At 36.0% G+C, this 14600-nt stretch overlaps 1 protein-coding gene across 1 annotated transcript; it reads right to left on the minus strand.

Annotated features, from left to right (window-relative positions):
- Positions 1-554: 554 nt before the first annotated feature.
- On the minus strand, positions 555-1502 carry LOC101387249 (olfactory receptor 56A3). The gene has a single exon (XM_004418327.2). It carries the CDS (start codon positions 1500-1502, stop codon positions 555-557), a length of 948 nt encoding a protein of 315 aa, XP_004418384.2.
- Positions 1503-14600: the final 13098 nt, after the last annotated feature.

Genomic DNA, 14600 nt, shown 5'->3' on the forward strand with positions numbered 1-14600 from the left:
CTTTGTTTGATAAAGGATAGGAGGAGAAGAAAGTTATTAGACTGGTTGGAGGTAAGCGAGCGAAATTTACTTATGGACTCTAACTGCTTTTCATCATTCAGGGCTGAGATTTAAAATAATACTGTGGTCTTTTCACAACTGCATTATGCAACTTGGTTAATAACAACAATAAAATTATTAACAACATATTAGAAACAAGGACATTAATATCCACAATTATGTTTTTAAAAAAATTACATGTACAAGAATAGTAAATACAATATTAACTGGGATTTATTCCTCCACTGTAGAGTTCATCCTCATGAGTTCTCACATTTTAGACAAAATAGGATCATAAAGATTTAAAAAAATTTTTTTTAAGTCACAAAAATGCCAGATTTGGGGGAAGAACATTGGGGTTTGAAGAAGAGGAATAGAGTCAAGAAATTGTTTCAGAATTAAACTTACTTTTCTCCTTGAACTTATGTCTTTGAACTATGGGTTTCAAACCAATTTCCCATTAATTGTTTTATTGGTCATCCTGTTTTAGGAATTCAGAGATCCAGTTGTCCTTATTACCACCCTTTCTTCAGTAACCTCTGGATTCCTAGCTTGATCTCCTGGGTTCTCACTCCATAAACAATGGGGTTGAGGGCTGCAGGGACGACATGGTGGAGGACATTGAGTAAGACTGGCACATCAGGGGAGACCTTCTTCTTAGCCACATGAGTGAGGACAAAGACAAGAAGGATGGTGCTGAAGAAGAGGATAAGGATGAAGTGAGAGCCACATGTGCTCAGGGCCCTGGCCACAGCACCCTCTGCCTTAAGTCTCAGCACAGCTCGCAGTATGAGGATGTAAGAGAGGAAGATGAGGATGAGGTCTGATCCTAGTAATGTCCAACCTCCAGCAAACTGGTAGAGACGATTGATGGTGACATCATCACAGGAGAGCCTGGAGACAGACATATTGGCACAGATGCAGTTCTCAATGACATTTCTCCCACAATAAAAGAGTCGTGCTGAGAGAATGGGGATGGGCATTGTAAAAAGGACATTCCTAACCAAAATAAAAACGGCAGCCTTAGCTATGAATTGATCAGTGATGATGGATGAGTATCTCAGTGGATGGCAGATGGCTATATAGCGGTCATAGGCCATGACCATGAATGTGCAAGACTCCATGGCAAGGAAGCAATTCATAATGTACATCTGCAGGAAGCAGGCATAGAAGCTGATGGACCTGAGGTCAAACCAGAAGATGGTCAGGACCTTGGGGATGACAGTGAGGCAGAGCACCATGTCCAATAGGGAGAGGAGGCTGAGCAAGTAGTACATGGGTTCATGCAGACAGGCCTCCAGCCGGATGGTGATCAGGAGAATGCCATTGGCCCCCAAGGCCAGGAGGAAGAGGAGGCTGAGGGGCAGAGACAGCCAGAGCTGCCAGTTGGGGGACCTGACAAAACAGTTCAAGAGGAAGTCTGAAACCTCAATGGAGATAGTGCCATTTTGGTGTGCTGTCATATTTTGTCATGTATTTCTACAGCTTTCTTTTAGTGATCTGTAAAATTAGGATAAGAATTAGCTGCTGACTCAAGATATATCAAGATAGAACAATTCATTTTACCTGGGTGAAACTTGTAGATCCTAGCAGGTTATCAAGAGCCAAGTGAAGTTATCTGTTTATCCTTTGTGCCATGCTACTGGAATATTCCTATCATTTTAAACAGTACAGAAGACTGAGGTAATATGATTTGTTTATACATGCTTGATTTGTTCAAGAATTATTTTTAATAGAATTGTTATGTCTTTACAGAAACTAAAGAGGAGAAAATTACTTAGAAAACTACTTTGTGACAGGTGAGTCTCCAAATTTGTTACTGTAAGTTTCTTCCTCTTTTCTTTAAAGACCACATAGACTACCATATCTACAATTTAACTATAACAATATACCCAAATAAGTAGCAGAGCCTGGAACAAAGTAGGGACTTAGATAAACGTCCCTAGTCCTCCATGCCACCCCCATTCTGACTTTTCAGCTGTGTTTATTTTGCTGTAATTAGGGATTTTAAAAATTATATACTGAAAATAAAGTTAGTTAATTTGAATTTTGTTTAAAAAGTCATTTTAATTTGGTAGGGATGGATCCTGCCAAGTGATTGTTTTTTTCCTCTCTATTTCCTAGATCTTCATATCTGTAGGATACCTAACTTCTGGAAGAAACAGCCTTAAAAGGAAAATGAGAAATTCCACATAGCTATGTGGGAGCGATACCTGTCATTAGAATGAAAGTTGATTCTTCTGATTGTAATAGTCTGAGGTTGATAAAGTCCATCTTGAAAGTTCTCCGATTTTACTTCTATTTCCCTTCTCCAACTTCAGTGTAATGATTCAGGTACACATTCCCTCCCTTCTGGACACAAGTTCAACATTGCCATTGTTCTCTATCATTTAACCTTTCCCCCTGGCATTCTGTTAGGTATGAAGGTCACAAAATTGAATAAAGAACTGTCCTTACTAGCAAGGAAGTAAAACTAAAACCATCCTGGGGACAAGGGATAATAATAACAAATGATATGAGCAACGACAGGGTCTTGCAAAAAACTATTAGGAGAGTGTAGAGGAGGGCTGACTAACTCTGACATGGGGAATAAGCTGGGGAAAAGAAAATATGAATAAAGAGATGTGTTATTCTCATTCACATTAAAGACAAGAGATTCTAAGGTTCTCCTCCCTCTGAATTGTGAAATAGAGTTCAAAGAAGGCTATAGCTTGGCAAAAGGTTTACATGTCAGGTCTGCCTGGGATCCTTCGAATAATGCATTCCATTGTGCCTAAATCTATCTGCACAGACAGAGATCTCTGTTAAAGTGTTATTTGGTGGGCTTAGAAATTCTTTTCCATCAGGACTTTAAAAACTGTCCTGTTTATCACTCATTAGGGTCATTAATATAATATAAAATTACATATTACTTAGTTTTGAAACTCAGCACTTGCTGAGAACTGCACTCAAATATTCTAGGGCTTTATCCCATTTAATCATTCAACATCCTATGAGATATGTTTTATTATCACGTTATAAACAAGGAGACTATCTCAAAATCTTAATTACCCATACTGTATTATGTTAATTCTAATCCTGCCTAATACAGTGGGTTGGGTTGGAATAATTCCAAGATTCCTCCGGACCTATTAAATAATTCTATGATAATGTACTTGCCCCATCAATCCTATAAAAAAGAAAACAAACTTCACCCACGATATAATTAGTAGTTTTGAAAATGGAATCTAATAGAGGAGAAATAGTTTTGGAGAGGGACCAGAGTGGTTAGAAGAAGGAAGTTTTAATAATACGCTGAACTCAGAACTGAACAATATTTTCATACCAGTAGGAACATACTTTTTTTTGATAGTAGTTCAAATAGTATTTTTGTTTTCAGTTATGATTTTCTATTCCCCAAATGCAGTACCAGTCTTGCTCAGCTGCCTCCTCTCAGATTCTCCTCATCAGAGATACCCTATTAATATCTCGGCTTGTTCTCAGAGGAGAGAGGAGAGGTATTACCTCCCAAGGCTGCCCTCTTCACTCCTCCTGATTCTCTCTTTCCTCAGGCATCAGTTCTGTGCACCTGGTGTCTGCCAGGCACGGCCTTGCCACCTGATATGTAGAAGAGGTTTAGGTGATGTTCCACTTTTTTCTCTCTTGCTAATAGTAGAATACATTAGTAGTGACTTTGGCAATTTTGGAATGAATTTTAAACATATTATTTCATTTGCAACACACAATACTCTGAAGTAGGTAGATTAAGTTAACTATTTTAATAATTTATCTCTTCAGATGGGAAAATTGAGATTCTGTGGTACTATGTGTTTTTCCCACAGTTTAACTGGTAGGGTTCCAATGTGGAAGACATAAAAGTCAGGTCCAAAGCCAGTGAATACGGTCATGTGCCACATAAGGACATTTCAGTCAACAATGGACCACATATACGATGGAGGTCCCATAAGATTAGTACCATATAGTCTAGGTATATAGTAGGCTATACCATCTTGGTTTGTGTAAGTACACTCTATGATGTTCGCACAATGACAAAATCGCCTCATGACACATTTCTCAGAATGTATCCTCATTGTTATGTGACACATGACTGTGTATGAAAACAGCAGTGTCCTGTGTTACCACAGTGATGTAGAAATGCATATCACATTTGGCGCTTTGTTTTCTATGATTTTAGGTTTTTCTCCTCCATCCCTACCTGCCATATAGACACAACCCTAATGACAATTTTCCAGTGGTCTGGAATCTCCCCTTTCCTTCCATTTACAGCTCTGACTCCTGAATCCCACTGCTCATAGGGTCTAATTCTCTTCTTAGTCTGCTTTTGTATTGTGTCTCTTATTGTTGTCTACTTGGGTTTGCCCTCTAAATGGCAACCCCCTAAGGTTCAATAAAGATTCTTAAATAATTTCCATAGCCGTTACTCTTTGATTTATTTTTCCATTTCATAACAACTCCATAGCTTCCACCCCCAACTCAGTTTTTCTTGTCTGGTAGTTCAGTGCTTTGCCTTAGTGGAATGGCCCACAGAGAAAGAGATACTGGAAGTGAAGGATGTCTTTAAGATAATAACCCATAGGAAAATAATTTCCAGTCCTGAGGTGTTGACCAAAGGACGTTCTCCATATCTCAGGCACTATGTTCATTTAACTCTGCCTTTCCATCTCTCTTTCTCTTTGAATACATTCACTTGTAAGTTTGAGGCATAAACTAATAGCATCTCTTAAACCCGGAATTTGACACAATGACCCACCCCCTATTAACTTTGCTTATATTCACAGCATATTCAACCTCAGGCTGCCAAATTCCAAATATCCCCTCTGAACACTACTTTCATCATTTAGGTTTTGTCATTGATCTTTGCTTATTGCATCCTCTCATCCTAGTCTTTGCAAAATTTTTATATTTAACCCTTACATGTCTCTGCCCCAAATCTCACCATCTGCAAGAAGCTTTTCTTCTCCAGGGATTTCATAGCGCTTCTGGAGAGAATTAAGAGTTCTCAGCATGGAAGCAGGGAAAATCTTGAAATGAACTTTGGAGGATACAGCCAAATGGAAGAACTGTCAATTCATACATGAATATCCAAGGGGAAGTCTAGAGGAAGACGCCTGTTTTTTGTCTCCTGAAGGGCTTTGGGATAATCATTTCTAGGATGAGGATGAAATTTCTGAGGACAACATAAAAGTATTATTTTATCTCTTTTCCTGACTCACTGACTCTTCTTTTCTCCTCTTTTCTCTGGAGTGTTCCTACATGCTCTTCAATCCATAAGTCATTCCACAAGCATTGACCTACCTCCTCAGCCCTAGAAGTAAGGCATCTGACAACACATTTGTGTTTCTACCCCTCTACTCTTTCAATCTCGGTTTGCAATCAGACCTTGCAAGTGGCAGTACAAGGGCTGACGACCTAGAGCTAATGCTTACGGGTTCCAGACAGGGACAGAATGAGGAAACCATGGAAGTTGAAGGTCAGTGACTAAAGCAAAGACCCTGCAGCCCAACCGTTTTCCTAGGCTACAAGATAGACCCACAGCATAGCACTGTAGAAGCCCTGTTTTAGGAAGTGAAAGGGTATTAGGAATCACCCAATTCCATAAAACTCAGGCAAAGCTGTAAGACATCTCTCCCAAGTGTAGTTTTAGACATTATTGAGTGCATCCAGTGGCAGATACCTCATTGATCTTCTGGGCATAATTTTCTGTTTTTGCAGCAGTAGCTTTTAGAAATTCTGTACATTGAGCTGAAATCTGCTGAACTATTTGCTGACCCACTGACTCCTAACTGTGGTCTTTGTCCTCAACTCCTGAAGTTATGTAAAGTAAGTTAAATTTCTACCCCATGATTCTAGCATTCGTGGGCAGATTCTTTGCTCTTAAGCCTCTAAATTTCCTTATTCATAGTTGAAAACCCCAAATTTTCTTAACTAGGCTCCACTTTCCAGCTCCCCGCTACCCTACCACTCATTAATCTCCTATGGACAAACTCCAGCGTCTCTGCATCTCTGGCATCTCCAAGCAAAAGGTCAGAGAAGGCAAGAGGAGGGCAAAAGAGAGAAAAAGTTCCAAGAGCACAGGCTCTCACACATGTGTCCTCACCTGAGACAGGATACAGTCTCTACTACCCCGTTTTCAGATTACTTCAGTACTGACTCAGGAATGGAAAGGAACACAGATCCAGACTGAAGAGATAGGCTAATCTTGATATAGGTGCATCTCAGGCACCTTCTACCCAGACTCACTTACAGAAGGTGTGAAGCATGGGGTCTGGCTCCACTGATATTTGAGCTCTGGTTGGTTCCCGAAGTATCTGGGGTAGTAATAATTCTAGAGTCTAAGAGACTCTGCCCTCTGGGAACTTCTCCATACTTACTCCCTTGGGCCCAAAAGGCCATCTTGGGACAGACACACAGGCAGTTGGGAGAAGAAAATGATTTTCATTCTCTCTAAAAGAAAGGACCTCTGGTAATCCAGTCCTACACTAATTGTCTGTTCTGCAGGAAGATAGTCAGTCTCTGGGTATAGAGGCCTGACATACATCGATACATGTTCATACTCATTTGTATATGCACACTCAACACCTTCCGTGGATCCAATAAGCTCACTCAGAAGTTCTCCTGGGCTTCCTGGCCATGTTTTTTTGATAAGTACAGCCAAAACCATGCTATTGAATGGATCAATGTTAACTTACTATGACTTTTATTATGGCATTATAATGATAAAAGTGCAAGAGAAGATTGAATAAAACATTACTTAAAAAATGCAATGTGTTTTTCAGAGAGAAAACTCCTATAGTAATTTTTGCTGTAGTGAAAAATTTTAAGTGGAATTTATATACAACTTGGTATTAGGAAACATGATTTGTTCCTTTCTTTTTTATTTTCATTTTGAATTATTCACACTCCCCAAGTTATGGGAGCAAGTATCATCAGTTTCTTTAGGGCCCTTTTGCCTTATTTTTATTTCCCTTTATTCTGCATATCTCAATATTGCTCCTATTTCTCTTCCCTTTGGAAAGAGTGAAAACTCAAGTGTACTTAAAATATGTCTTTCTGATGAATCTCCAGTATGTTTATTTAGTTATATGTTCATTTATGAGATAATGATTTGGATATTGAATTTATATAAATGTTATTGGGTTATAAATCTGATGTTATTCTTTATTTTCAATCAACACTAAATCTTAAAAATCTATATGTGCTGCTATGTGTAAGTTGACTTCCTTATTGTTGACTGCTGTTCAACTCCATTATGTGTATTATCCTATTTTATGTAAGTAGTCAACACCAATGTGACATATATTTAATTGTTACCAAAAATAATGTTATTGTCAATATCCCTGTAACCTCTCTTATGGACCTAAAAAAGGTATATGTGCAGGAATTTTTTTTTTTCAGTTATGGCATATAAACATGTTTAATTTCACCAAGAATTTCCAAATTTCTCTCTAAAATGTTTACAAAACTCCATTAGAAATTCCTAAAGTTTCTTTACTTTTCACATTCTTTACACTACTTGATGCTATTCTTTTTTTTTTAAACTTGATGGATGTAAAATAGTTTATTTACAAATATTTATTTGTAAATAATTTATTTACAAATCATTACTTTAATTTGATTTTTTTCTGATAACCGATCATCCTTCATGTATTGTTTAGACATTAGTGGTTTCCGTGCTGTGAATTACATGTTTATATCCTTTGCCTTCTTTTTCTACTAATTTCTATTTTTCTTGCATATTTACAAAATTTCCTTGCCTATTTTAAATACGACAGCACCTTGTGGCTAGATATTGCCATCTTCTCTAATCTGTCATATATCTGTCAATTTTAGTGTATGCTGTCCATTATTCAATGGAAATATTTCAATTTGATCACGTCAAACTCTCTATTTTTCTATCAGTAGTTTGTCTCTGGGGATTTTATTTAGGGAACATTCCACAAGATCACAAACCTGTTTTGTTTATTTCTTTTAGTTTTTATAAACTTAATGTCATATATTTCATAATGATGTATTTATATCTATTTGTGGTTTATATTGTCAGGAGTAAGGAGTGATATTAAGTTAGTATACACTGCTATAGTACACCAGCTGTGAAAATACAAAATACCATCATGCTATTTTTATAAATATCCTCTAATTTAAAACCCCAGGCACCCTCACTACCCTAGCCACTCTCATGGTATCTCCGAGACATACCCATGTCCCATCAAGTAGTGGGTTAATGCCTGCAGAGAAGGGCCCACCCGTGCCCAGCTCCAGTGCATGGCCTCAATACCTCCTGTTTTGTTGGTGGAAGTGCTGTACTAGTCACTAAGTATTTTTAAATACCACTTTTGTTTATAGTGTTAAATATATAGCTAATTTTATTTTTCTCCATATAGAGATAAATAATTGATCCTTTTCCCACTGATTTGAGATGTCAGCTTTATTATGTACCAAGTCTTATACATACATGTCTTTGTCTCTGTTCCATCATTGATGTATTTGACTTTATTTAAAGCAATGCCACAATATTTTATTACTCTTGCTTTGTAATACAAACTGTTATATGGTAGGGTGAATTTCCATTTGAATTCTATCCAAACATTTTTAGGTTTTTTTTGTAGATTTTTATTTTCTACACATATTTTATAATCAGCATCACTTCTGCCGTATTCTTTTGGTTACGAGTGAGTCACAAAAACCATCCTAGATTCATGAGGAGGGAAACTGGACTCAACTTCTTTATGCGAGAAATGTAAAATAATTTGTGGCCATCTTTGAAAGGTCCAGACTTAATGTTAATTTTTATTCTTCATGACTTTTTTGTTCATTACTGAAATTGCTACTCTGATTTACTTTTGTTTATATTTCCATCCTTTTATTTTCAACTTCAACTCCCCATAATATCACTGGCAAATGTCAGAATCTCAGTCTGTTCAGGAATCCACCTAAGACAGTTGGAGATCTGCATGCAGTCATCAGAATTGATTCTTTTCTCTGATATCACCAGTATATCTAGGTGCTATTACTTTTAAACATCTTATCTGTCTCTGTATAACACCTTTTGGTCTGCAGTCTTACATTGTTAAAATTTATGAACAGTTCTCCATTTCTTTTTTTTCAAATATATTTCCCTTCCATTTATTTATTTCCTCTTATTAGACCAAGTTCACATTTTAACATCTTTGCACATTGTCTCTTAACCATTTCCTCCTCTTTCTTTCCATATCTTCTGACCGTTATCGAACATGACTAGGAAATTTCCTTGGCCTGATCCAGCTCATTAATATGCTATTCAGTTGCATTTGTTCAGCTATTCAACTCATCCACTGGATGCCTTATATCAACTACTTTATTTTTTAAAACAATTAGTTCTTTATTATAACTGAATGTTCCAACTTCATATTTCCAATATCTTCCTTTAAATCTCTGAAGACATTAATGCTTTTATTTATCTAACAAATACTTATTTTGTACTTACATGCTAAACACTCTTAATTTGTCTTTAAGTGTTATTCTGTCTAGCCCATTAATTCTGATTCTTATGATATGGTTTGTCTAGTTCATTGTCTTTATTTCATAGTGCTTATTATTTTCTTATTTTTATCCTATGCTCATATTTCTTTAGGACAAAAAGCAACTTGGATAGTATACTATACCCAGGGGTAGAGGAAGAGAGAGATGAAGAGCAAGATCTAGGCTGCCAATCCTCCAGGTGAGTTTTGGGACTATTACACCTCAGAGAAAAACCTTCATTGCTCTCTGGGCTTTAATATATCTTGTTTTCTACAACCTAGACAAACCAGCCCCTCAGAAGATCTCCGATTATCTCTGCCCCAGCACTGCTCTTTTCCAGGAACTGCTATTAAACCAAATTACATAGACCCCAGTTGGGACTACAGAAGGCCTGCTCACCGCTTCCAGGTAATGCAGCCATGACAACGACTCTAGTTTCATTTCCACTCAATAGCTTCAGGGATGTTACCAGTATTCTCAAGGGAAATCATGGGAAAAATAAAGGCTAAAATAAAGTCTATCCCCTTCATCTAATTTCCTATACAGCCAATCCTCTCCTGTATTAGGTGATAGGGACCATACTAACTCTGACTTCCAAAGGATTTTGGAATTGATATAGATTTTGTGTTGTATTCTGAGATCCAAAAACTTCTCTGACATTGTTAGCACACTCAGGGTTTGGGGTAAGGGGCAGGCTGCATTTTGTCAGATGCTTTTTCTGTGCATATTGAGGTGATCACATGGGCTTTTGTTTGCTTGTTAATATAGTGAATTACACTAATTGCCGTTTGAATGTTAAACCAACCTTGTATTCTTGGGATAAACCAAACTGGACTTACCCAGTTTAATGTATTAAGCTTTCGGTATATTGTTCAATATAATTTGCTACAATTCTGTTTAATTTTTTGGATCTATTTCTTTGAAGGTATCTATTCATCATCTTTTAATGTATTGTAGTTGTCTGGTTTTGGTGTAAGGATAAAGGTGGCTCATAGTATGAGTTGGGAAGTATTTCCCCCCTTCACTTTTCTGGAAAAGTCTGTGTAGAACTGGTATTATTTCTTCTTTAAATAGTTAATAGAATTTACCAGTGAAGTCTTATAAGCCAGGAGTTTTCCTTGTGTAAAGGTTTTTAGCTAGAAATTGAATTCTTTAATAGATAAAGTTTTATTCACTTGATCTATTTCTTCTTAAGTGAGCCTTGGTGGTTTGTATTTCAAGAAATGTGTTTATTTCATCTAGGTTGAAAAATTTACTGGTATAAACTTGTTTGTAATATTCCATTACTATCTTTTTAATATTAATAGACTCTCTAGTGATGTCACCTCTCTCACTCCTGAAATTGATCATTTGTTTCTTCTTTCTCTGTCTCTCGCTCTCTCATTCTTTTTATCTCCTTCTTTCTCTCTCTCTTCCCCTGATCTGTCTGGCTAGAGTCTTCGAGTCTTGTAAATTTTATTACTTTTCTCACAGTAAAATATTTTGGCTTTAATGATTTTCTCTATTGTATTTTTTTCCTATTTCACTGATTTCTCTTCTTATATTTATTCTTTTCTTCTCCTCATTTTTGGGTTTAATTTATTCTCCTTTTTCCAGTTTTTTAAATAGCAGAGCTTGATCATTGATTTGAGACCTTGTATGTCTAATACAGGCATTTAATGCTGTATATTTCCCTGTAAGTATTGTTTTAGCAGCATTTCAAATATTTTGATATGCAGTATTTTAATGTTTTTTCAGTTTGAAATATTTCCACTTTCCAGTTTGATTTCTTCTTTATCTTATGGATTGTGTAGAAGTGCATTGTTTAGTTTACAAATGTTTGGGACTTTTTAAGAGATCACTTCATTATTGATATATAAGATAATTTCATTGTGGTCAGAGAATACACTTTGCATGGCCTGAATCCTCTTAAATGTATTAGGATTCATTTTATGGGCCAGAATATGGTCTATTTTGATGAATGTTCAGTGTGCACTTGAAAGAATGTGTATTCTGCTGTTGTTCTTGGCTTTGAAACTTATTTTTGTTGATATTAATATAGCCATTCCATTTTTATTTTGACAAATATTGATGTGGTATGTTTTTCCATCCTTTTACTTTTACAATTTACTATTTACTATTTGTGCATATATATGAGGTGTATTTTAAGATGTAGGCAACATATAATTGGGTCTTTCTTTTTTTATCCAATCTGACAAACTCTGTCTTTTAATTGGGTGTTTAGACCGTTTATAATTAACATGATTATGGATACCATTGTATTTAAGTCTATCATTGTTGCATTTGTTCTCTCTTCCCTTTTCCCTCTTTTTCTTTCTTTTGGATTGAGTATTTTTTAAAAATTTCAATCTATCTTATTGATTTTCATATGGGTTATAACTATTTTACTTTTGGAGCGTTGCTTAAGAGATTATAGTACACATTTCTAACTAATCGCAGGCTACTGTGATAATATATTATTTCAAGTGATAATATATTGTTTCACATATAATGTAAGAACCTTGCAGTAATATAGTTCCATTTTCCCATCTTGACTTGTGCTATTATTGCCATACATTTTACTTTGTCATATGTTATAAATCACACACTGCATTATTTTTGAGTAAACAGACAATTACTTTTAAATACATTTGCATAATAAAAATCTTCCATGTTTACCCATGTAGTAACAAATTCTGATGCTCTTCATTCCTTTGTGTAGATCCATATGTATATTTGATATCACTTTTCTTCTGTTTAAAGAAACTTTTTAATTGTTGTTTGTAGTGTGAGCCTGCTGGTGATGAATTATTTCAGTTTTTGTATGTTTGAAAAAAGCATTTTATCTGTTTCTGAAGCATATTTTTGTGGGATATAGAATTCTAGTTTAACAATGTTTTTGTTTTTTCTTTCAATTTTTTAAAGATATTACTCTACTGTCTTCTTGCTTGCATTGTTTCTGATAAGAAATCTGTCATCCTTAATTTAGTTCTTCTGTATGTAATGTGTCTTTTTTTTCTGGTTTTTAAGATTTTTTTCTTTATCCTTACTTCTGAGCAATTTGAGTATGATATGTCTTGGTGTAGTTTTCTTCATGTTTCTTATTCTTGGGTTTCATTGAGCCTCTTGGAACTGTGATTTTATAACTTTTATCAGACTTAGAAAATTTTAGCCATTATTTTTTCAAATATATTTTATGTCTCCTCTTCTGTCAAGAGATGGTGACTTGGCACTACAAAGAATGTTTATGTGCACTGACTGGACAATAAATACATATGTGACAATTTCTTCTCTACTCATTATTCTAAATTTTCATTGATAACCCCATACATTTTACAATGGGCCCATATGGGCCCATACATTTTGTAATACATTTTAACTACTAAATTGTTTAAATAGGCAGGGGCCCTACACACTCTATAGGTGGCCTTGAATGAAGTTGACCACACCCTCTTAGTTGACCACAGTTTATTTTGAGGTCCTTTCTTCTGTGACTCTCTTATTTTTGCTTCTACTTCCCTGACCACTACTTTGTGTTCTCTCCATGCTAATCTCCTCATACCAGAAGGTGAGGATGATATGAGGTCTTTTCAGGGCTTTTTGTAGGATTTCTTCTCTTCTTAATCTATATTCTATTTGTAGGCCATCCTACCTACTCCCATTGCTTTAATTCCCAAGTTTATATTTTATTTAAGTACCAAATCTATAAGTTCAAGTGCTCACTCTACACTTCCACTAGTATGTCTGATGGATATTCAAGTTCAAAGTGTCTAAAAATGTGCTTCTGATTTTACCCCTGAGCCTCTACCTGGCCCTATGATGACGTTACATACAGTTTCTCAGATCATGGAATCATGCATGAAATGTGCTCTCTCTCTCACTCTTGATATCTAATGTAAAAACCCACAGGACAGGAACCATGTCTGAATTACATTCCTAGTAACTAGCATGCATTCCATCGTTTATTTAGTAAACATTTATAGTCTCTACCATATGTTAAGCACTATTTGAGCACTTGTGATACAGCAGGGAACATAACAGACAAAAATTCCTGCCTTTATGCTGCTTAAATTTTAGTGAATGGAGACTAACTAAACAAAGAAATGAGTAAAATTTGTGGTCATTAAATAGTGAAAAATGCTACGCAGAACAGTGAAACAGAGAAGGCGTTAGGAAATCATTTGTGTTTTGGGGGAATACTGCTGGATACTATTTTAAATATTGTGGTCAGAGAGGCCCAATGGACCCAAGGGAGAGAGCTATGTGGACAGAGAAACAACAAGTAAAAAGTCTCAGAGGCAGGAATGTGGTTCATGTTTCTGAGGAACTGCTGGGGAGGCAGTTTAGATTGAGTGGACTGAAGGAGGAGGTCCGAGAGGTAAATGAGTCCCACCTAGAGAAGTAAATTCCTCTCTCCTCTGGGCTTCCAAAGTGCCTTATTTATGTGTTTTAATCTAACTCATTATATTGTGATATAATCTGATTTTACATATTTTTGCCTTTTCCACTAAGCCACAGGTTTTTTGAGCCATGGGACCAGGATTTATTTATATTAGATTATCATTTTCTAGTATTATACTACATATGAAATAACTTTCAATAAATATCTTTGAATACCGGAAGAAAAATGTTATAGCATAACAATTATTTTAAATATGTTTTAACAGTTGGTTTTTAACCTTATATTTACTCTTCCAGAGTCAATGCACTGTCTCTAAGTACTGATATTTCCCAGTGGCCACACTTCTTTAAGTAAATAGTGATTTTCCATCTCCACTGGCTCTTCTTGGGACTTAATCAGGAACAGATAATTAGGTTTGATGCTTGACTCATCAAAATTCATAGCCTCTGGTCTAGGTAGCACAGTGTGAGATTAATATCCTTAGTCTCTGCCAGGGTACTGTAGAGTGGTAAGAGATAGGATACGACTCTGGATGAGAGGGAAACCATATAGTTCATATCATCAGCATGTCCAGAGAGAAGATTAGGACTGTTTTTCTATCCCTCAGTCCCTGCCTTCCAATTCTGATTTTGAGTATTCTTGATCAAGATAAGCAAATCAAGAATACAATTGCTTTCTGCTG

Source organism: Ceratotherium simum, chromosome 7, assembly GCF_057802395.1.
Source record: "Ceratotherium simum simum isolate JZ-2026a chromosome 7, ASM5780239v1, whole genome shotgun sequence".
NCBI lineage: Eukaryota > Metazoa > Chordata > Mammalia > Perissodactyla > Rhinocerotidae > Ceratotherium > Ceratotherium simum.